The sequence below is a fragment of the Alternaria rosae genome, assembly GCF_020736505.1.
Source record: "Alternaria rosae strain MPI-PUGE-AT-0040 chromosome Unknown BKA58scaffold_2, whole genome shotgun sequence".
In the NCBI taxonomy this organism is placed as follows: Eukaryota; Fungi; Ascomycota; class Dothideomycetes; order Pleosporales; family Pleosporaceae; genus Alternaria; species Alternaria rosae.
Genome location: NW_025763571.1, coordinates 4,691,916 through 4,711,923, shown reverse-complemented (window position 1 = coordinate 4,711,923; position 20,008 = coordinate 4,691,916). Strand labels below are relative to the sequence as shown.

General features: G+C 52.9%; 5 protein-coding genes across 5 annotated transcripts; 3 read left to right on the top strand and 2 right to left on the bottom strand.

Annotated features, from left to right (window-relative positions):
• Positions 1–425: 425 nt before the first annotated feature.
• BKA58DRAFT_409506 (LysM domain-containing protein) lies at positions 426–2,265 on the top strand (the record flags this gene model as incomplete). Its single annotated transcript, XM_046172150.1, has 4 exons — positions 426–1,012; positions 1,076–1,325; positions 1,379–1,848; positions 1,902–2,265. 4 exons carry the CDS (start codon positions 426–428, stop codon positions 2,263–2,265), a joined length of 1,671 nt encoding a protein of 556 aa, XP_046030034.1.
• A 433-nt stretch (positions 2,266–2,698) lies between these two features.
• BKA58DRAFT_378844 (uncharacterized protein) lies at positions 2,699–4,521 on the bottom strand. Its single transcript, XM_046169750.1, has 3 exons — positions 4,465–4,521; positions 3,083–4,394; positions 2,699–3,029 (listed from the first exon to the last, which is right to left on the bottom strand). The coding sequence occupies exons 1-3, from the start codon at positions 4,501–4,503 to the stop codon at positions 2,788–2,790; spliced, it is 1,593 nt and encodes a 530-aa protein (XP_046030033.1). The 5' UTR covers positions 4,504–4,521; the 3' UTR covers positions 2,699–2,787.
• Positions 4,522–5,873: 1,352 nt separating this feature from the next.
• Positions 5,874–7,836, top strand: BKA58DRAFT_453453 (uncharacterized protein; the record flags this gene model as incomplete). The annotated part of the gene is made up of 6 exons (XM_046174470.1): positions 5,874–6,262; positions 6,335–6,527; positions 6,580–7,452; positions 7,505–7,663; positions 7,727–7,770; positions 7,803–7,836. The coding sequence occupies 6 exons, from the start codon at positions 5,874–5,876 to the stop codon at positions 7,834–7,836; spliced, it is 1,692 nt and encodes a 563-aa protein (XP_046030032.1).
• Positions 7,837–8,433: 597 nt separating this feature from the next.
• On the bottom strand, positions 8,434–11,735 carry BKA58DRAFT_453449 (cell cycle checkpoint protein RAD17; the record flags this gene model as incomplete). The annotated part of the gene is made up of 3 exons (XM_046174469.1): positions 11,258–11,735; positions 11,104–11,211; positions 8,434–11,072 (listed from the first exon to the last, which is right to left on the bottom strand). Exons 1-3 carry the CDS (start codon positions 11,391–11,393, stop codon positions 8,434–8,436), a joined length of 2,883 nt encoding a protein of 960 aa, XP_046030031.1. The 5' UTR covers positions 11,394–11,735.
• On the top strand, positions 11,736–19,940 carry BKA58DRAFT_111565 (uncharacterized protein). Its single transcript, XM_046163936.1, has 4 exons — positions 11,736–14,291; positions 14,452–15,765; positions 16,085–16,961; positions 17,119–19,940. The coding sequence occupies exons 1-4, from the start codon at positions 11,932–11,934 to the stop codon at positions 19,504–19,506; spliced, it is 6,939 nt and encodes a 2,312-aa protein (XP_046030030.1). The 5' UTR covers positions 11,736–11,931; the 3' UTR covers positions 19,507–19,940.
• The last annotated feature ends 68 nt before the right edge of the window (positions 19,941–20,008 follow it).

Below are 20,008 nucleotides of genomic sequence, written 5' to 3'. Positions count from 1 at the left end.
GACCCCTGCGTCAAAGCTCCACAATGCTGACCACCTCAGCCGCTACTCCATGTGCCATCATCTGCATCTCGAGGGCTTGCAAAGCTACTTCATGCAACCGAGATTGGATCTTGCTCCCCTGCCGCCCAAGGCGTGCCATCGGTGGTCACCCAGTGCGCGGCTCGGGTGAACTCTGGTTCGGGTATGCCCGAGGCTGCAGGCAGGGCTGGAAATAGCTCGAGTTCATCCTAACTATCGGCATGTGAGAATATTCGTTGTCGCTCTATGTACCCAGGTACTCTAAGCGGTCAGCAGACCATCAATACTATTTGGACTAACTCGGCATTCGTCTAGTGGCAGGCTCACCTTGGTATCCCAGGTTCAAGTTCATACCAGCTTCCGTCTGAGTCTCCAGGTGTCTGATGACATACCCATACGTTTCTGCGATGTTTGCAGTATCTTTTTGGCGTGGCTTCATTGCCGCGTCGTTTTTCTTCAAGTTCAGCAGTGCACAAGATGGCAGCCCGACAGGTCCTACACACCCCAACATTGCCAAAAACTGCAATGCCTTCCATACCATTGTTGACGGTGATGGCTGTTGGTCGTTGGAGAACAAATATGCAATCTCGCATGCCGATTTCATCAAATGGAACCCTGATGTTTCTGATGATTGTTTGACCAACTTTTGGCTGGGTTCGTCCTATTGCGTCGGCGTTGGCGCAGCTATCAGTACCACTACCAGGAGTAGCTCCACGAGCGTACCAGTCACGAGCAGCAGCTCGAGCATTTCGTCGAAGATTTCATCCGCAATCTCGTCGAGCACAAAGAAGCCCGTTACCCCAACTGCTCCATACTCTATTCGAGAGCCGGTGATCACATGGAATGTTTCAAGCACTACGGTCGAGTCTGTCTTTCCGCCCAAGAAGACGCAGGAAGGGCAAGTGTCCTACTGTAATAACTGGCACTTGGTTTCAGCTGGAGAAACATGCCAGCAAATCGTTGGAGCCGCTACGTGGGCAACGATGGCACAGTTGTAAGCAAGACCATGTCTCTAACATTAGCTGTGTGAAGAGAATCATCCGCTAATGGATTATAGCCTTGAATGGAACCCGGCGTTGGATAGTGACTGCTCCGGGCTCTATGACGGCTGGTGGGTGTGTATTGGCATACGGCCCCAGTCCGTGACTGTGTCGTTCGATTACACCACTACAGCGATCCCTGTGGAAGTTCCCGAACCTACGGAATATACACCAACAACATTTCCTGCTGTCGACTCCAGCTTCACGGCTTCACCGACTCAAGCGGGTCTTGCCTCAACATGCAAGGCTTTTCATCAAGCGAAAGATGTAAGCAACTAATATCTTATATGAGTAAAGGTGCTAATTACATCATTCATCAGGGCGAAACATGCAGGCAGTTACTTCAGTATGGGCTGTTCTCGCAAGAGCAGTTCTTTTCCTGGAACCCTGCGCTGAACGGTAACTGCGATGGCCTGTGGTTGAACTATTACTACTGTGTAGCAGCAGGCGACTCTCTACCTGCACCTCCCACCGAAACGAAACGGCCGACTTCTATACCCCGGAATCAGATCAGCACATGCACTTCTTGGTATCAAGCAGATGGGTCTGAGACCTGCGAAGAGATTGTGGGTATGTTTGGCCGATTCTCAAAAGCTGACCTCATCAAATGGAACCCCAGTGTTGGGAGCGACTGCGGAACCATAAACACCGACGAGTACCTGTGCGTTAGTATTCCTGGAACACCAACTACTCGGACAATTGGTGTACCTAGTACGACTGCTCCTCCATCCGAGGGGCCAACACAGAGTGGTATGGTGGCCGGATGCAGTGAGCTCTGGCTCGTCTCTCGGTTAGTGATACTCCCGCGGCACGCGACCTTCCTATATACTAATCTCATAACAGTTCGGATACATGCTCTTCCATTGCCAAGAGCAAGGGCATTACGGAGACCCAACTTTTAACCTGGAATCCAGCGCTAGGCACATCCGCGTGTACGAATCTCACCCCCGACTTCTACATATGTGTTGCTGCCGGGGGCGGAAGTGCAGGCACCACAACAAAGCCTCCGACCTCCGGTTCGCCATCAACCGGCAGGCCTTCTTCTGCACCTGTCTCTTCCAGCGCAACAGTCTCCGCCGGTGGACCCATCACGACACCTTCTCCAATACAGGCGGGCATGGTGGCCGGTTGTAGAAGGTTCTACTTTACGCAGGAGGGTGATGGATGTTGGGCAATTGCAAACTCTGCTAGCATCAATTTGGAGTAAGTGAACCAACCACTCTCTGGTCGAAGAGTATTTGCTGATGACATGTTCTAGCGACTTCTACAAATGGAACCCAGGGGCTGGTAACGATTGTTCAAGTCTTTGGTTGAGCACCTGGTACTGTATTGGAATTTCCGGACCAGTCACTACGATCTCTAGCGGGCCACCTGTGCCGACGTAGTTTGACAGGCGCCCGGTGTAGTATCTATGACCGCGCACGGATGGAAAAGGTTCTTAGTCATTATTGTGTACATCTATATAATCGAGCGCAATGGTATATTGAAGCTTTAATATTTGCATTGCAGCCTATGTAACTTCTTCGCTCGTCCTTGTTTCCATTCGTATTTCGAAACATGCTGAAGGTATCCTGTGTCTTGAGAAAAGGCCTCCCAAACCATCATTATCAAGAGCACATGAGTTCGCAACGTTACTTTGGAGGAAAAGAAGTCAGATTGGATTGGCAAAGCACTCGGTGACTATCGAGATAACAAGAGAAGAAGCGAATGTTTGTAAAAAAACAGTAAATCAGGCATCACTTCCACTGCACCCATCTGTAAACCCTCCTGCACCTTGGACAACCTTATTGTTCTCGAAGCACCTTGCTTTGACCCAGATTGGAGTGCGGAAGGTGGCAGACCACTCGTTGCCATTCTCATCCGGCTGGTCAAAGTAGTCAAACTTCCAGTTGGTGATACCCAGGCCCAAGCAACCCTTCATCTTGGGGATGATGGTGTTTTGTCCGTAATCCCAACTACTGAAGCCGGCGCCTACAGCACATCCATTAGTAAGAACCATGGTATAATGTCGGACATCAACATACCTTGGATTGAGTAAGAGCTGAAGAGAAACTTATAGTCTCCTTTGCATTTACCATGCGTCTCTTTCAGCGGCCATGGCCTGTTGGTACGCTTGACGTTGATCTCATAAGTGTAATCATCTCGGCGCCATCTTCCGCCGAACTTCCAGTTCAGTGGGTTCTCTGGATCGTTACCGTCGCAGCTGTTCACAATCCTCTGGAACGATTCCACGCAGTTGTCCTTATTGAAGTCGCCGACGTCCTCGCTGAGTTGCAAGACAAACGTGTGTTCATCAGGCGTGCCGGTGAAATACGTATATTCCCTCTTCCAGCCGACTTCATGTTCCGGCGCGTTAACGTCTTTGCCGCAGAAGTTTTCGATGTTCTCGTTCATCTTATTGGCGGTGGCGTAACCTTTGCGGCCTTCCTTTTGCCAGCATTTGAACTCGTCCGTGACGGCGCATGTCTCGGAGTCTTGGCCGAGGACTTTGGCGCGAAGGTCGATGCCTTTAGCGAGTGCGAAGGAGGCGATGGTCTCGTGGCCTAGCTCGTTGGGATGAAAGAGTTTGCCGAAGCTGTCGGGTAGTCCTAAGCCTAGTGTCGGATCGAACCAGTCAGAATCTCCTGGACAGCCAGGTGGTGCTGGAGCTCGTTTGTTGAGTTTGTGGAGTACTTCTGCACCAGGGGCAGGTGACTTCCAAAGAAGACTGTCGTAGATGCTTGGGTCGATTCCACCCTTCGTCAAGGGAAGTGTACCGTTCGCCTGCATTTGTCTGGCTTCTTCTTGCCTTCTCTTAAGCTCGTCATGCTCCCAACTGGGTTTGTTGGTGGCTGGCTTGAAGAATTGCAGATCAGGCTGATCATTGTCAGGGTACTTTCCACTCGATGATGGATCGCACATCTGGCCTTTGACGCCGTCTCGTACCCAGGGATCCCAGTTCGAGAATCCAATCTCATAGTCGATGGATGCTTCGTCGCGCAAGATGTATATAACCTCTCTGATTGCATTGTTGATCTTCAAGACGAGTTTGTTAAACTTCTCTCGGCGTTCTTTGGTGAGAGTAAGAGCAGTCCTGAACCAATATTTGGGAAGCAATCGGCTGAGCGCCCAGTTCTGATTGGTTGCACAGTCATCAGTCTCAGTATTGAAGAACTGGGAATAGCCGTTATAGACGACGATCCCATCTTTGGACATCTTGTCGTTGAGGGCCAAGAGGATTTGTTTCAAATTGGACTTGAGAATGGTTTCAATGTTCTCCTGGGCCTTGTCGATGATTGCATTACAAGTGTCTTCGCCCTCGTAGGGAAGCATAACGCATTTTTTGATCATTCCAGCCTACCGCCTTTGTAAGCACATGCGCCAATGATGAAGCAGATTATGCCATGAGAAGACTCGGATAACTTACCAAGCACAGGTCATTTCCACCTGCCGTCATGATGACCATGTCAATGCTCTCTTTGAGTCCATCTATCTGCTCGAAGATCTGCACTGAACGATCTCCGCTACATGCGGAGAATTGGAAGTCTTTGACTGAGGCCCCAATGGTGTTGTAGACCAGCATTGGATACGATAAGTCATATCGAGAGCACAACCAACTATCTGAGTCGTGAAATACGTCACCCAGATGGTTACCGGACCCGATGCCAGCAGTGAAGCTATCTCCTATGGCCACCAGGTTTTTTACCCAGGAGTAGTCTGTTGGGTCGCCGTCTCTTCGCCGACGGAGCACCGGTGCGGCTTCCAAGAGTCCAGTAGTTTTTCGTTTGTGAACATGTCGTCGCGGGGACCTTAGGGCAGCTGCGGAGGTGGTAGGGAGAAACAACGTGAGCAAAGCCGCCCAAACGAGTAGGGGAGCCATGATGCCGTCAACGAAAATTCCAGATAACTGCGGAGCGCTAATGAACACTCTGTCAGTAGTCTGAACAGAACAATGTTGCAGGATGAGACTTTTGCGGTAGCCAGATAGCTCCAGGCCTCAAGGTGCAAGCAAAGTCGCTAGTTCTTCGCTCAGCGACTGGTGGATAGGCTGACGGTGTGTAGACCTGGTAGGAGCACGTTTTGCATGGAAGCCGAGGCATGCCTGGAAAGCTTCATTGCCGTGTATTGATTTAGGCTTGTATCACAGTGAGATTCCTGCTTGGCATTCCCAAGTCGGCATGTAGCCCGCACTTTGTAAAGGTAAGCTGCATGAAATTAAGACGCAGGTACGTACATGGACGTTTGCACTAGCGCCGGGCGCCCTGCATGAGCCACCAACATGTGGGTGGTAATTTATGAGGCTCACGAGCTGACGGCTCGGGCGGACGGCGGGTGCTCTAGGGCTGGGCCGGGTAAAGTGCAAGCATGGTGATCCGCACCCATCCCACTTGGGTAGTCTACGCCGGCTATCCCTGATACCTACACAACAATACATGCACGTTGGCTCACCCTAAACGAGAGCATCAAACTAATGATACCGCTCTTGATACGCACGATTACTGAGCACAGCAGATTCCGTGTGGTATCCACTCTAATGATGGTCTGTTTTGCTCTGGCAATCTTACTCCGTAGCGCGCCCGACGGGTGTGACGACAGGGGCAGTAGAGGACGCCACATTCGAGAGCATATCGCGGCGACGATTTGGGTGGGGTATCATCTCATCTCTGTCTTGCTGACAGCTGTTTATTGAAAAGCGATTATCGAGACATTATCCGGCCGACCCCTGTGGTGAGCTACGGTGGCGTATCGTACAGGCGTTACCAAACACATTGAGTGAGCAGACTGCCCGCGTCCATATCGAACATTGTCGATTTCTCCAGTTCATCGTGCGCGATGATGCTTTCGCTCCTCACTGTCGTTTTTTCCTGTACTTTGGCGGCTAATCCAGTCTTCGCCGGGAGCCGTACATGGGAATCTTCTATCGTTTACACTCATCCTAGCTACACTGAACTTTATGGCGACCCTTTCACTCTTGAGAAGGCGAACTCTACAATCGGCACGGCCTCTCAGAGGTCCGTGACTACACTCAAGAAGCGCTATGTGACCATCAACCCAGGGACTGGCGACTCCGACGATCGCACGTGGCCCAATGGCAAGATCCCATACTGTTTCGAGAGTTCTGCGACCAAGGAACTCTTCTTCGAGGATCTGCTCGAGGCGAGGAAGCTATGGGAGAATTCAGGTCTTGGATCTGGATTCGATTGGGAAGAGAAAGACGCTTCTTAGTAGGTTGGCCCTGATGTGAACCTGCTTTAGACATAACCATCTAGGTACCAATGCTGACATAATCTTCGCAGTTGTAACAATGACGCAAACAGGCCAAACTTCCTTCTCATTGCCAAGAGTGACGGGCTATCCTGTACCGTTGGTGTACCGCCTCGTAACAAGATGAGTGATGGTGCAGAGAGCAGAGGGCCTCTGATGAGGCTGACAGCTGATCTTGACATTGGTAAACAGAACTTGGTTGCCAATTACGCTCATCAGATGGGTGTAAGTACTTCATCATGTCGACTCCATCAAAAGTCACTGACAAAAAGCTCAGCATGCCTGGGGCCTTCACCATGAGCATCAAAATCCAGCCTTTTGGTCATCCGACTACGCTGCTGCCGGCGGGAATGTTTTCAGTAGCTCGAACTTCAAGTGCGAGAATCTGAAGGACTACGCCAGCGTATCCGCTACACTGTCTGCCGAGCAAATGAAGAAGGCTTGCACTTCGAGAGCCTTTGCAAAGTCTTATCGATTCAGCGCTGCGGAATACCTGCCATTCACCGATTCGACTGCATACAGAGCGAGCAAATCAGTCTCGGAGCCTGATTGGGACTCTATCATGATCTACGATAGTGGCATGGGATCAGTCTTGACCAAGCCGAACGGAGAGCAGATCAAGCAAGTGCTGGCCCCCAGCCAGCGTGATGTAGAGGGCCTGAAGCAGCTGTATGGCGTTTCGCCTGAGTCGAAGTTCAATCCACTGGGAAGCAAGTCTAGTTCCTACAAGAACAAGTTCAATGACATCCGCAAGAAGGAGAGAGACAGTGGATGCGGAACGGTACCTGACGATGATCCAAAAGGGGAAGTCGAATGTAGCCCTGCTACCTGTGGTGGTGGCTCTTGTCCGGCGAAGAGAGCGCGAGCTGCAAGAGCTACAAGCGATCTAAAGTCGTCACCTCGTGCGATCCCGGCAACGGCCGACAGCAAGTGGGGTTTCTTGAACAAACCATCCCAAGGCGGACTGGACGCCTTCGTCAAGGACTTCATCGCCACCAAGCCATTCTTAGCGGATTTGGAGAACCTCGATAAAACCTCACCTTCAACTTCCATATTCCTGGAGTTCAAGGATGGTGCATTCATGGCAGGCGTCAGGGGTCTTTACGGATGCACATCCGTAGTGCTGACTTCGCATTGCGGAATGTTTATGGTGAGTGCATGCCGCTTCTTGTGATTACTATTCTAAAACTAACCTTGTGAAGTCGCATCATTGGGAAAGGTGGTGGAAGACCAAAGAATCGACTGAGGAGTTTGAGAAAGCGGTTATTAATCCTTTGGTAGATGGCGATGTCAACAACCCCTCGTTCTTGGGGTTCCCTCAGCTTCCACAAAACTGCTTCACAGCGGAAAAAAATCTCAAGGTATTTCTTTCCACACCATGCATTCGACAACATTACCTACTGTGGGCTAACACAATCATAAAGGCAACTGTATTTGCGCCAACATTTCTTGCTGGTACCTCTGCAAAGTACAAGGATCGCCTAGCATTGCTCGTCTCAGCTGTTGCCAAATCGATGTCGCTCTCAGAGTCTGATATCAAGGTCCAACTATACGACGCAAGACTGGAAGACAATTACAATGACGAAGAACAGGAAGACCCGAACGTTGATACAGCAAACGGAAAGATCTTGTTAACCTACAACAACGACATCTTCAGAGATGGAAATACGGCTGCATACCAAGTCTGGGCTGGCGCACAAGTCATCGACGGCGTGAAGCAAGCTAATAGCGCTCTCAACTCCGCAATGATGGAGGATATCTGGAGACCGACTTTCTCGAGGAAACGAGCAATTTTGAGATACTTGGGCTGGGCTTAGCCTCAGCTTCATATTGTGCTTCAGAGTGGGGGCGTTTCGTCACCGCCAAAGCCGTCTACTACCCATATATTCAGTTTCGTCTCATACCCAACCAAACTTTTCGTCTGAATTATGTGTGATGTCTTCAGCATGTGCTTTTCGGGTTGCGTTCGCGCTTTTAGCCCACGACGCCAGCTCAGGACAGTCCGGATCGAGACAAATGTCTCCGTCTCATGCGCACGTGGTTGCATCGATTGTATGAGGTGATTCTTTGTTTCAATATACACATTACAAGTAAGTATATGGCTGCTCTCCACTATGCCATTCCTCGCGGATCAATCCTCGATATCATCATCGCTCAACGTGAGACTGGCGCCTTTGTCCGCCAACCCAGCAATCGCTGTTTCCGGTTCTTGCTCTTTGCTCTCGAACTTCACCCGTCCCCTCTTCTTCGGCGTCTCCAGACTTGGTTTGTCTGTCGCCCACTGCTCTTGCTCGCCTGGGCGAACGTCGTCTTCGGGGCCATCTTCTTCAGTGGCACCGGAGAGAGCGTTTCCAGTGAAGGCTGTAATTTTCCGTATCTCGCGCACAGTGGCTGCTGTGGACGGGTTCGACATGCGTGATTTTCGCAAGATGGTGGTCAAGTAAGGGAGACGTTCCAGAAGCATTTCGTTACGCGCCGAGCCGCCACTTCCGAGGAGAATTGAAGCTGGTGCATCTTCTTCCGCGTCTTTCGAACCGAGTGTCGATGTGGGCTGTGAGAATGAGGCATTACCTTTCCACGTCTCGACTCCTCCGCTTGAGAAAGCCGGTTTCGATACACCTGGCCCTGTCGAAAAAAGTTCACCGCGTTGCGCCTTCGATACCCACATCTCCAGTGAATCTTCAATCTCTTCCTGCTGTTTCCATATTCGCAGCGACGCCGGATAGTACATGACAAAAGCGTTGCCTTTTGCTGCTCCACCGCTTGCCCCTTGGCCTTTTGCTTTGATACCCATGATGTCTGGAGGCGGTGCAATGCGCTTGACGGGATATGGCAGGTTATACAGGATCCCGCGTACGCTTGTCTGAAAGCACATCTCGTCTTGACGTAGATTATCCGCACTCGTTCCTTGAAGGACCCGCCGGCCAGCGCCCGCACCAAAGCGGTCCGGCGATAGAAGGTCGGCATCGGAAAGAGCCTCTATACAGCCCTCAATGGAATCCATTGTTTCCTCGCTGTCGGCAGCACCGCAGGAAAGGACGTAGTTCTCATGTAGAGCAGCGACAAAAGTTTGGGTATCGGTACCCATCTCGTCTATGAGTGTGTCGACATTGACCTCCGAGGCCTTCGGTCTTCGCCTCTCGGGAAACCAGTTCGGTGGATGTGCAACGGGTGTGTTTGGGTCCTCCGGTAGACGCTTGTTGTACACAACCCTTCCAACAGCATGGAAGATGCCGAGAGTGCTTTCCCTCTGCGTCACCATCTCGAGCGATTCCTGCTCGATCTTCGTCATCGGCACGTCTTTCGGGCCCTTCTTCTTCGTGAAGTTGACTTTCGCGCCCCAGCCTTCCGCCTCATCGCCTCGCAGGCAGAGGAACTCGAGGGAGGAGACAGCGCTGCGAATGTCTCCAAGTTCTGCAAGACGCTGAATTGCCTGTGGCCCTAGAGTCTTCTTGCGCCCGGATTTGCGCGCCTCCTTGACAACGATTGTTTCTAGCGCCTTTGTCATGTATGTGGGGGCGATTGGATTGAATTCGAGGACAGACACTCCAGGGTGGGTCAGGATCTCAGGGCCTAACAGCCGATGTGCAGTGAAGCTGTCGGCTGCCGCCGTGTTGGTAGACAGTAGAGTCTCGGATATTATCATTACGATTGGGGTCACTGCCTGCTCGGGATCGACCTGGGTCGAAAAGAAAGCAGTAGCTGATTGCGTATTGGCAGCAAGATAGTTGAGGACGGAAGAGCGAAAAGATTGAACGGCCGAAGAAGTACGTGTGAATGTATTCGGAAACTCCTCTACTAGGACCAGTTGCTTCTGTCTTTCAGTCTGACTGTTCGACGAAGCCGTCTGAGCACTCATTGTCGGCTCATCGAAGGCCAGACTACCAAAGGTTCCAGTCCTTCCAACGAATTCTTCGAATTGTGCAGTAGCAGAGACAAAACTGTCGGAGGTTGACATGGAACCTATAGGGTTCTTCCACTCATGCATGTGGATTCCCAGTTCCTTGGACAGCAGGGACATGGTGGTGGTCTTCCCACTACCAGCAGGGCCTTTGAGCAGCAGCAATCGCTTGCGTGCCTTGCCACTGAAGACGTCTGTGAGCCATGTCCGCACGTCTGCCACCTTCCTCTTATGTACAGCGAGCTCATCGAGCGACACTGGGCCGTACTTTTCAGTCCACGGCCGCCGGTCTTCTGTATCCTGTCGCGCTGGCTGGGAAGATAAAGGTGTTGTAGATAGCGGTGTTGTACTACGCGCTCCGCTCGCTGTTCGCAGGAACTTCTGCCTGTTGCTCACGGCATTGCCAGGGTCCGTTGGCGCTGTCGCGGCGATCGGTCTCTTACGAACGGGGAGGGGTTTCGGGGGCTTGAGGGATGGCGCATCGTCTGAGGAATCAAAGATATCGTCCACATCTTCAATTGACGGCGCCGGTTTCTCAGGGCTCGGCGTGGGGTGCAGCGACTGCGAGCGCGGTATATTACTGAAGAAAGAAGTGATAGGCTTGGATGCTGGCTTTGCTTTAGCCGGCGATTTGGCTGGAGACTTCTTAGTAGGAACTGCTCTCGATCGCATGGGCGAGGCTGCACGTGTCTGGGATCGGGTAGCCTTCTTTTCTCCATGCGCCCCAGTCGAGACGCCTGTTAGTGTGCCCCTCTTGGGACGCGCGGGAGGCGGTGTATGTGAATCATCCGCCTCAGACTCGGATGAGACGACGATCGGCTTTTTCCGCGTGGCTCGAAGCTTAGCCATGCCGCCCCAATTTGATGGACCTGGAGAACACTCGAACGCAGAGTGACATACTCAGTGCTAGGCCGGTTGGGGGTGCAGAGCGCGTGATGTGAGCTCCAGCAGCCGTGTCGAGTCTACGTCGCGTCGGAGCGCGGAGGAAGTTCCACGGGCCCAAGCGCGCTAGGCACAGTGGGGCCAAGAGCTACTAAGGCTGTTGACAACGCACCTCTTTTCTGCATCTTCACACACACCGCTGCTCTTTTCCCGCTAGCACCCGCTGTAGTGCGCTCCTTTCGAGGCTCATATGCAGCTAACTTGTCCAACCGGAGACCGCCACAACGCCCTCCCTGCCACTGCTGCATGAGGTTCAATTTTCGTGCTCCAGCGGCGTCATCGCGTGCATATCGGTTCGTTGAATCGCTGTCCGTCAGTAAACATCAACAAAGAAATCGGTCCATGGCCTGTGGCCGGTCCACTGTCGCTGGCCGCCGTCGTCGTACAGAGTGAGCAGCACAGCAAGACCATATAGACGTAATTGTACCAGACACGCGAAGTCGCATACGATGGCTGGTAACGTAACGCTCGGGGCATATAAATTAGACCGCTCGAGTTTACGATGAGCTGGCACTTCCCTGCCAATCTCCCATTGGGCGGGAAGGCGTTTGCAGCTTGTACTATCCTCTTCCATCCTTTTCACTGCCGCATTCCTTATATACTGATTTTGCGCGTGCTCGTTGTTTTTTGACATGTTTCCCGTCGTCATGCCCCGTTAACAGGCGCCTAATTTAATTTTCGCAAAAGTCTGAGCTTATCGTGAGAAGGGCAAGCTCCAGTTCAGGATTTGGGAGTTGTTGGTGTCTTCCACACTTTTTACAGGAACCATCGCGTTTGGCGGCCGTTATGGCAAAGAAGAAGAAAAGCAGCAAGAAACCGGTGGAGACCGCTGCTCCACCTGACAACGTGCCAACGAATGCTGCGGAACCAATTCCTAATGCGCCTGAAGTTCCATTGACAACAGAGGAATCAGCCACAGAAGCAGAGTCCGGGGAGCAGTCTATGCCAACCGCTTCCGAAGTGGAGCCCGACGAGGGTACGGTTCCCACGCTGGTGGAAGAGTCCACATCTGCACCTTCACAACACCCTGAGACCATAGAGACTATACCAGACGAGGCTGCAGAGGCACCGGCCACTGAGATCATACCTGCTGCAGAGCTAGATCCACCTATGGGGGAAGAGCAGGAATCTGGATCGCCAGCGGATACTACCGAGGCCGTGGAGTCAGAGATTGCCGGGCAAAGCGCTGAAGACATGCATCATACTACAGCAGAAGATGAAGAGTCATCAGTTATTTGGGTTGGAGACACGCACGACCCAGAACCCGATGCAGAGCAACAGAATACGCCAGAGGAACAGCAGACCCCACAACTAGTCGAAGAATCTACACCCCAGCCAGACCTTGTTCCTACTCAAGATTCTATTGAACCAACAGACACACCGGTTGAAGATACATCCGCGCCACAAGAACCTACAGCAGAGCTAGCACCCGAAGCAGAACCTGAATTAATCACTACCACCACAGAAGAAGTTATCGAACTGACAAACCAGATGGATGGCGATCTCAATGGGAACGGAGCTGAGCAAGATCCGACGGAGACAGTCGAGGCACCAGAGGCCCCACAGGCACCCGAGACACCGGAAGCACCTGAAGTGACAGAGATATCTGAAGCGCCAGAGGCACACGAAGCTCCAGAGACACCCACAATACCAGAAGCTCCAGAAGCTCCAGAGGCTCCTGAAGAGCCAGAATTACTAGAGGTGCCCGAGGCTCCCGAGGCTCCCGAAGCGCCAGAAGTGCCAGAAGCACCAGAAGTGCCAGAAGCACCAGAAGTGCCAGAAGTACCAGAAGTGCCAGAAGCACCAGAGGTACCGCAACCGCCAGAAGCTGCCGAAGCGCCAGAAGTACCAGACGCACCAGAGGTACCAGAAGCGCCAGAAGCGCCAGAAGTACCAGAAGCGCCAGAGGCTCCCAAAGCTCCTGAGGCTCCATCAGTGGTTTCAGCTGAGACTGATGAGGACGATATCATCGAAGCTTTTACAGTTGAGGATCTATCAGCGCCGGAACCAGAGCCCGAGGCCCTTCCAATAGCAGTCGAACGGTCGGTAGATGTTGAGCTACCAGATGCGCCTGTCAAAGGAGTATCAGCATTAGAAGCCCCCGAGACGATCACACATTCTGGGTCTGTTCCCGAGATTTCATCTGCAGATGCCCACATTGAGCCGACAAAAGAGCTCATCGTACCTGCGGAAGATGAAGTACCAAGACGGGATGAGGAGCAAGAACAAGAGCGGCATGAGGCCGAAGCAACGGCCGTTGCTGAGGCTCAAAAATTTGCCGCGCTAGCAGAGGCCGCCCAATCCCAGGAAGACGCACAGCAAGAAGAACTGAAGAGATTAGAGCAAGAAGCAATCGAGCACGAGAGGTTAGCGAAGGAAGCCGAGGCCAACAGACTACTGGAGGAGCAACGCGCAAGAGAGGCCCAAGAAGAGCTGGAAGCCGCCGCAGCCGTAAAACGGGCTCTAGAAGACATGAGAGCTAAGAAGGAGGAGCAGCACAGGGAGACCGAGAGGCTCGAACAAGAGCGACTGGCCCGTGAGAGGCTCGAGCAAGAGAAGTTAGAACAGATCGTTGAAGCGAGGAAGCTTCTGGCGTTAATGGAAGAAGAACGGAGGGCCGCAGAGATTCAAGAAGAGGCCGAAGCCGCTGCAGTCGCCGAAAAGGCTCGGAAAGAAAAGGAAGAGCTCGAAGCTGCAGCTGCTGCCGAACGTGCTCGCAAAGAGAAGGAAGAACTTCGGCAGGAACAATTACGACGTGAGAGAGCTGAAGAGGCTCGAATCGCTAGGAAAGCACGAGCAGCTGCGGACGTCCTTGCAGAAGAACAAAGAGAGGAAGCAGAACGGTTGGAACGGCTGGCCCAGGACGAGTCACGTGAGCAAGCTGAAATACCATTCATCGCACGTCGATCCATGATCGAATCAGCACGTGCTCCGTCACCTCCTTCGGGAGTACCTGACATGCACGATCGTTCTCCAGTCTCTGATCGACCATTTCGATCGTATCGATCTTTCGCGCCACATGCACCGAAGCTTAGAACACACGAAGCGGGTCCAAACCATGCACCGAAGCCTTATGCTGTGGCACAGCTTATTGAGGATAACAGACCTGCGGCCCCGAGCCCGCCAATGAGTAAAGCTCGACCAAGGTATGTGAATTCCATTTCTCAGTCCGGTGAGGTAGTCGCTCGGCGCTTCTTCGGCGGCCGTCAACCACGACGCCGGACCCAAAGCGAACATGCTCGAGATACATAAGGTTCCTGGCCGAACTCTGATGGATTGCTATACTAACTACATGTTTCCCATTAGACACGCTCCCACCTTTGACAGCGACGACGATTCAGATTCTGCTCTAGTACAAAATAGGATAGCGTCGAGGCGTCCATTTAGCGGTGAAGCGCATGAAGTGTCGCGGTCCCACTTAGGCCCACATCAACCACGTAGCGCTTTTGCATCCCGAGTGCCTGTTGAGCCCACCTATCCGGCCCCTCCACCAAATTATCATCCCAGCTACTATGCCCCGCCAGCCCAGCCGCCTCACCACTACCCAGATCATGCCTACGGCATGAGTCAGCAGGGTTATCCCGCGCCTAACCCCAATCCTTACGGCCCTTCGTCGCATTCTTCCTCCCCTCCCTACCAGGAATCATGGAGCCAATACCCACCCGGGTACCCTCCTTATGGCAGCCCACATCATCGACAGGACTCCTCTGGTTCTAGAGACCTTCATTCGCATGTTTTAGCCAATCGACCTGCAATCGAACACGTGTCTGGCGACGCACTCTCACATATCCCGCAGACTGATCTGCACGTTCTACTTGCGCATTACAAAGAGACTCACAACCAACTGCGTGCTAGGGAGGACCTGCTTCGTCGGCAAACTGCTGAGCAAGAGCAGAAACTCCGCGCAAAGGATGGTGAGATTGGTGAGCTGAAGCAGAAGATTCGCAACTTGGAAGACAGGCATTCAGCCGAGGCAAGCAGACTACACTTTCAGATCGGGAATCTGGAAGAGCAAGTCAGAGAGCTCCGAGAGCTGATTGCTGAAACCAAGAAAGCTAGAAGAGACGCTGAAGAGACCAAATTGGTACTGGATGCAGCCATGAGGTCTTGGGAGGACAGGTACAAAGAATTGGAAGATGTGCATCGCACGCTGGAGAGGACATCTGCCGAGGAGAGGGAAAGAGCATGGAGGGATTTCGACGAATGGAAGGAGGCCACGAATACGAAACACGACGCGGAGAAGATCGCCCTTGCTATCCAATTCGACAAGAAGCTGAAGCAAGCTGGGCAAGATGCTGCCGAGGCAGCTGAGCTCAGGGCCCAGCTTCAAGCAGCTCTTAACCGAGAGCAAGAACTCATCAGGGAGCGCGACGACCTACAGAAGATGCGAGAAGACTCGGACAGGAGGGCTGGGGAAGAAGCAGCGAGAGCCGATCAACTGGCGAGAGAGAAGGATGAGCTGATGAACTCATTCGACCAACTCAGAGCCGAGAGTCAACGGGAGAAGGAGGTCATCAGGAGTGTTGCCAGCAACCTCGAGTCGGAGAAATCCAGACTAGAGAAGATGATGGAATGCTATGGTGATATCGCCGAGATCAAGAGCAAGGGCGACAACTACTAGTAAGTGATTCCCCGTTTTCGCACATTCGCTCTTGATGCCGGCATGGTGGTGGCAGAGGCTGCATCGCAGCCAGTGTTGGGTAGACCGCGGACGGTTTCGGTGCGCTTCGTCATCCTTCAACGGACAATGAAGCGCACCGAGATCGTTTGCTTACCTTCTGGCCCGCGGCTGTGATGATGTAACAGAAGCCACCACGTATTGCCATGCACACTCTTTATCGTCCACCGCTCGTATAATGCAATGTTTGCCATGGCATCATGCCCCTCTCATTGTCGCTTTGTTACGTAAAGAGTCGCTCGCTAACATCATCGCGTCTAGCCTGGTTTCATTCTCTCAGCTGCAAAGGCAAATCATCGATCTTGCTACAACCCATTTCGTTCACCTTCCAGTAAGGCCGCCGCCGGAGGATCTTGCACAAGTACCGTCCAACCTACCGTCCTTCCTCGGTGACAGCATTGCTTCCAGACAAGTCCGAACAGCGTACATCGCCCACACTGTATCGAAACTCATTACTTTCCGTGTCTTTGGCCCATTCTTGTTCAGTCTTGGACGTCGCTACGACAAAGCCGACTCTCTGTTCTCCTCGATGAGCCACCACATTCGCGAGAAGAGCACGCGCAAAGAAGCGATATGGCGACAACAAACACTCCTTGCTGCATTCACCAGCACCGGCGCGAAGCAGCGCATCAATACTGCTGCTGGAACCGTTGTCGAAGAGATTGTCAACGCTATCCGACACTTTGCTGATCCAAAAGAGGAGGAAGGCATCAAGATCGCCGTGAAGCGCATCGTGAAGGTCGCTGCGGAGACATGGAGATTTGCTCGTCTCGAGCGCGAAATGATCACAGCCGTCATGCCTGCGCTACACGACGAAGAGCATCAATTTACCAGCAACCAATTCTGGCCAGCTTACAGCTCAGAAACAGGCTCAGCGACAGATGAGCCGCCTCCCCCCGATTCGCAACGACAATTGTTACTTAGGATCTTCCCGGTTGTATACCGCGAATCGAAGCACGAGATCTTCCAGAACAACGAAGAGCAGCGTGACGAAGGCTGCATTCTCCACCATGGGCTGGCTCTGTATGATGATGCAGAGCCAGTCGTGACGAGAATGGAGGAGCTCAAATCTGCTGGTTTGCCTCCCCATACCACTGCATTAACGAGTCCGACTGACGAGGGCAAGTTTCCGCCGCCGGTACGTAACACCACCCGCGTGTTCACCTTACCCCAGCGTTCCTAGCACCGCTTTCGAGCTTCCTTCACCCAGCCTCTGACAGGCTCGCGATATATCGAGATCTACGTAAGATGAAAAGACTGCTTCAGATCACTTGGCTAACACGCTGGCTTTCCAGGCTTGCCCGCCTCCTCGCGACCCAATACCACCTCCCCCCTCTCCCCCCGCCCCTCGATCTCCGACGAAAGCCGAGACGAATACGGATGAGGAGTCCCCGGTGTCACGACCGATGTCACCAGAGAAGCCAGAAAAGCCCAAGAAGCTCTCGGCTATCGAGCGAGCGTTGAACCTCTTCTCTGCTCCTTCCTCGGACGACAAGCCGAAGCCTCCAGGCTCTACCTTCTCACGTCCGCCGGCGCCCCCGACTTCCGTGTTCACGTCGCCTAGGAACTTTATTGGCATGCCTGTGGAGAGTTTGGCTCCCTCACATGCCCCGAGTACAAGGAAGAAGCCGCCACCACCGCCGAAGCCTGCGTCGAAGCCCGACATACCTTCCACGGCCGCAGAAATCGCGGAAGCCATACGCCATCGCCAGTCTATGGAAAGCGCGATCCTACCGCCGTCCTTCTCACGAACTACGACGGATGATACTATTCATGAGCAATCCGAATCGCGAGCTCCTACGCCGGTAGACACGGTCTCTCAAATGTTTGATGCCATCGATGAGATCGAAACGCTCGTGCCTCAACGTACGCGGACTACGTCAACCTCTACCACGCATTCGCGACGCCGCTCTACGCACACTCGCCGTTCTACCGAACACGCCATTGAGGACGAGCTGTTTGACATCACTCCTCGACCGGATCACACTCGCAGAAAGAGCGGTTATGCGGCAAGCATTCGCACGACCAAGTCTGCCGATACCGAGCGCACTGATCGAAGTGAGCGTACCGACAAGAGTGAGCGCACTGACAAGAGCGAACGTACCGAGAAGAGTGAGCGGACAGATAAGAGTGAACGCACAGACAAGAGCGAGCGGACGGAGAAGAGTAGTCGCAGCCATCGGACAGAGAAAAGTGACCGTTCGGATAAAACCGAGCGCGAAAAGGCTCGCTATGTGTACGAGACTCGTGGTGCTGCTATGAAAGCTCTATATCCCAACACTCCAGTGAAGGGCTCTCATGGCAGCACTAGAAACTCCGAGAGGAGTGTGAAGAGCGAGAGAAGGAAGGAAAGAGGCAGCAAGGACTCAACGAAGGAATCGAACTTAACGAGAGAACCTCGAGAGTCGAGGGAGGCCAAGAGAGAATCACGAGAGGTCAAGAGACAAAGGAGTATCTCCGATGCTGGCACTTGGGATACCAACAGCATCATGACTCACGACTTTGCGCCTACGACCATCACGACCAACGCACCCTATCCCTTCATGTACGACTCAAGACGAGACTCGAAAGAGTTGAAGCGAGAGTCTAGGGAGATACGGCGGCAACGTAGCATCTCTGACGCTGGCACCTGGGACACGAGTACTGAGATCAGTCAGCGTCCTCCGCCCACCACTGTCTCGACCAACGTTCCTTACCCTACGGGAATGCCTTGGGAGCTGAAGCGATCAAGAAGCATTTCCGACTGTGGTACCTGGGACACCAGCAGTGAGGTCACTCAACGTGCGCCTCCTACCACCGTTTCGACCAACGTCCCCTACCCTATGGAACAACACGTGGACGAGTCGGAACGATGGTCCATGCCACCACCTCGCAACTCAATGAGAATGGAGGTCTCCGACGATGAGGTGTCTGACACTGGGACCTGGGATACCAACACTGAGATCAATACCCACCGTGCTCCCCCTACGACCGTGTCTACGAACGTGCCCTATCCTTCCTACAACGCTCCTTCTACCATTATCTCTACGAACACTCCTCGGTTCACACAGCCCCCTCGACAGCTGCGGAGACCCAGCGTTTCCGATGATGACGCGTCTGACGATGCCGTCTCCGACACGGGGACATGGGACACCAACACCGAGATCACCACCCATCGCGCGCCTCCCACGACCGTCTCCACCAATGTGCCCTACTCAAGCATAATGCACCGCCAGCTGAGAAGGCTGAGCGGCAGCGACGCCGGCACATGGGACACCGCCAGTGAAGTCACTCAACGTGCTCCCCCTACAACAGTGTCAACAAACGTACCCTACCCCTCCGCGCAATTCAGCGACCTTGGCCCCTCAAGCTACCCACCCGGTCCCTTCGAGCAGCTCAAGCGAGTCGAACAACTCCGGAAGCAGCATGAGCACCACAGCCTCTCCGACGACGGTTCCGACTCTGGTACTTGGGATACAAGCAGTGAGATCACTCACGCTAACAACGGACCTGCTACTGCTACGGCTGTGTCCCAGAACAAGTCCTACCACCGTTCCGAGAGGCCGAGAGCGCCGCGCAGACAGACGAGTCCTGGTCCTTCAGAGGCGGGGACGTGGGACACCAACAGTGTGATTACGAATAACGATATGAAGACGACTGTTTCGACAAATGCGGGGTATGCGTCTGAGCGAAGATCTCGATAGGCGCGTGCGAGAATGGTGCGAAGACGGCCTAAATGGCTCGCAAGGTACTGCTTCTTTTCTTGAGCTGTTGTTGCTGTGCTTTTTTCTTTCTTTTTTCTTCTTTTTGGTTCCGCTCTATGCGTATGGTCGCATCTGCGAGATATTGTAGGAACTCGCGTTGATGATGCGAATGATGCAGATGAAGGATGAACACGAGTGAAAGTATATATGGTTTACGGTCGAACAAATGCATGATGATGAAGATGGTCTCGAGATAGTTGCATTTCTGTAGCAGGGCGTTCTGGTTTCTTGCTTGTTTGATTCGAGCAGACGAGCTTGTAAGATAGTTATCATATCATCTGTTTTCAAGTACAACATACTGCTCTCATGATCAGACGTGTGAAGCAGCTTGTGTCTTTGGTTGTGCCTGGCATTAGGAACGTAGCCTCATTGCCCCTGCTGTGTCGTGTAGCTACATAGTTGATCGATTCACTCCGAATGCTACAAGAATGCGTTATAATAT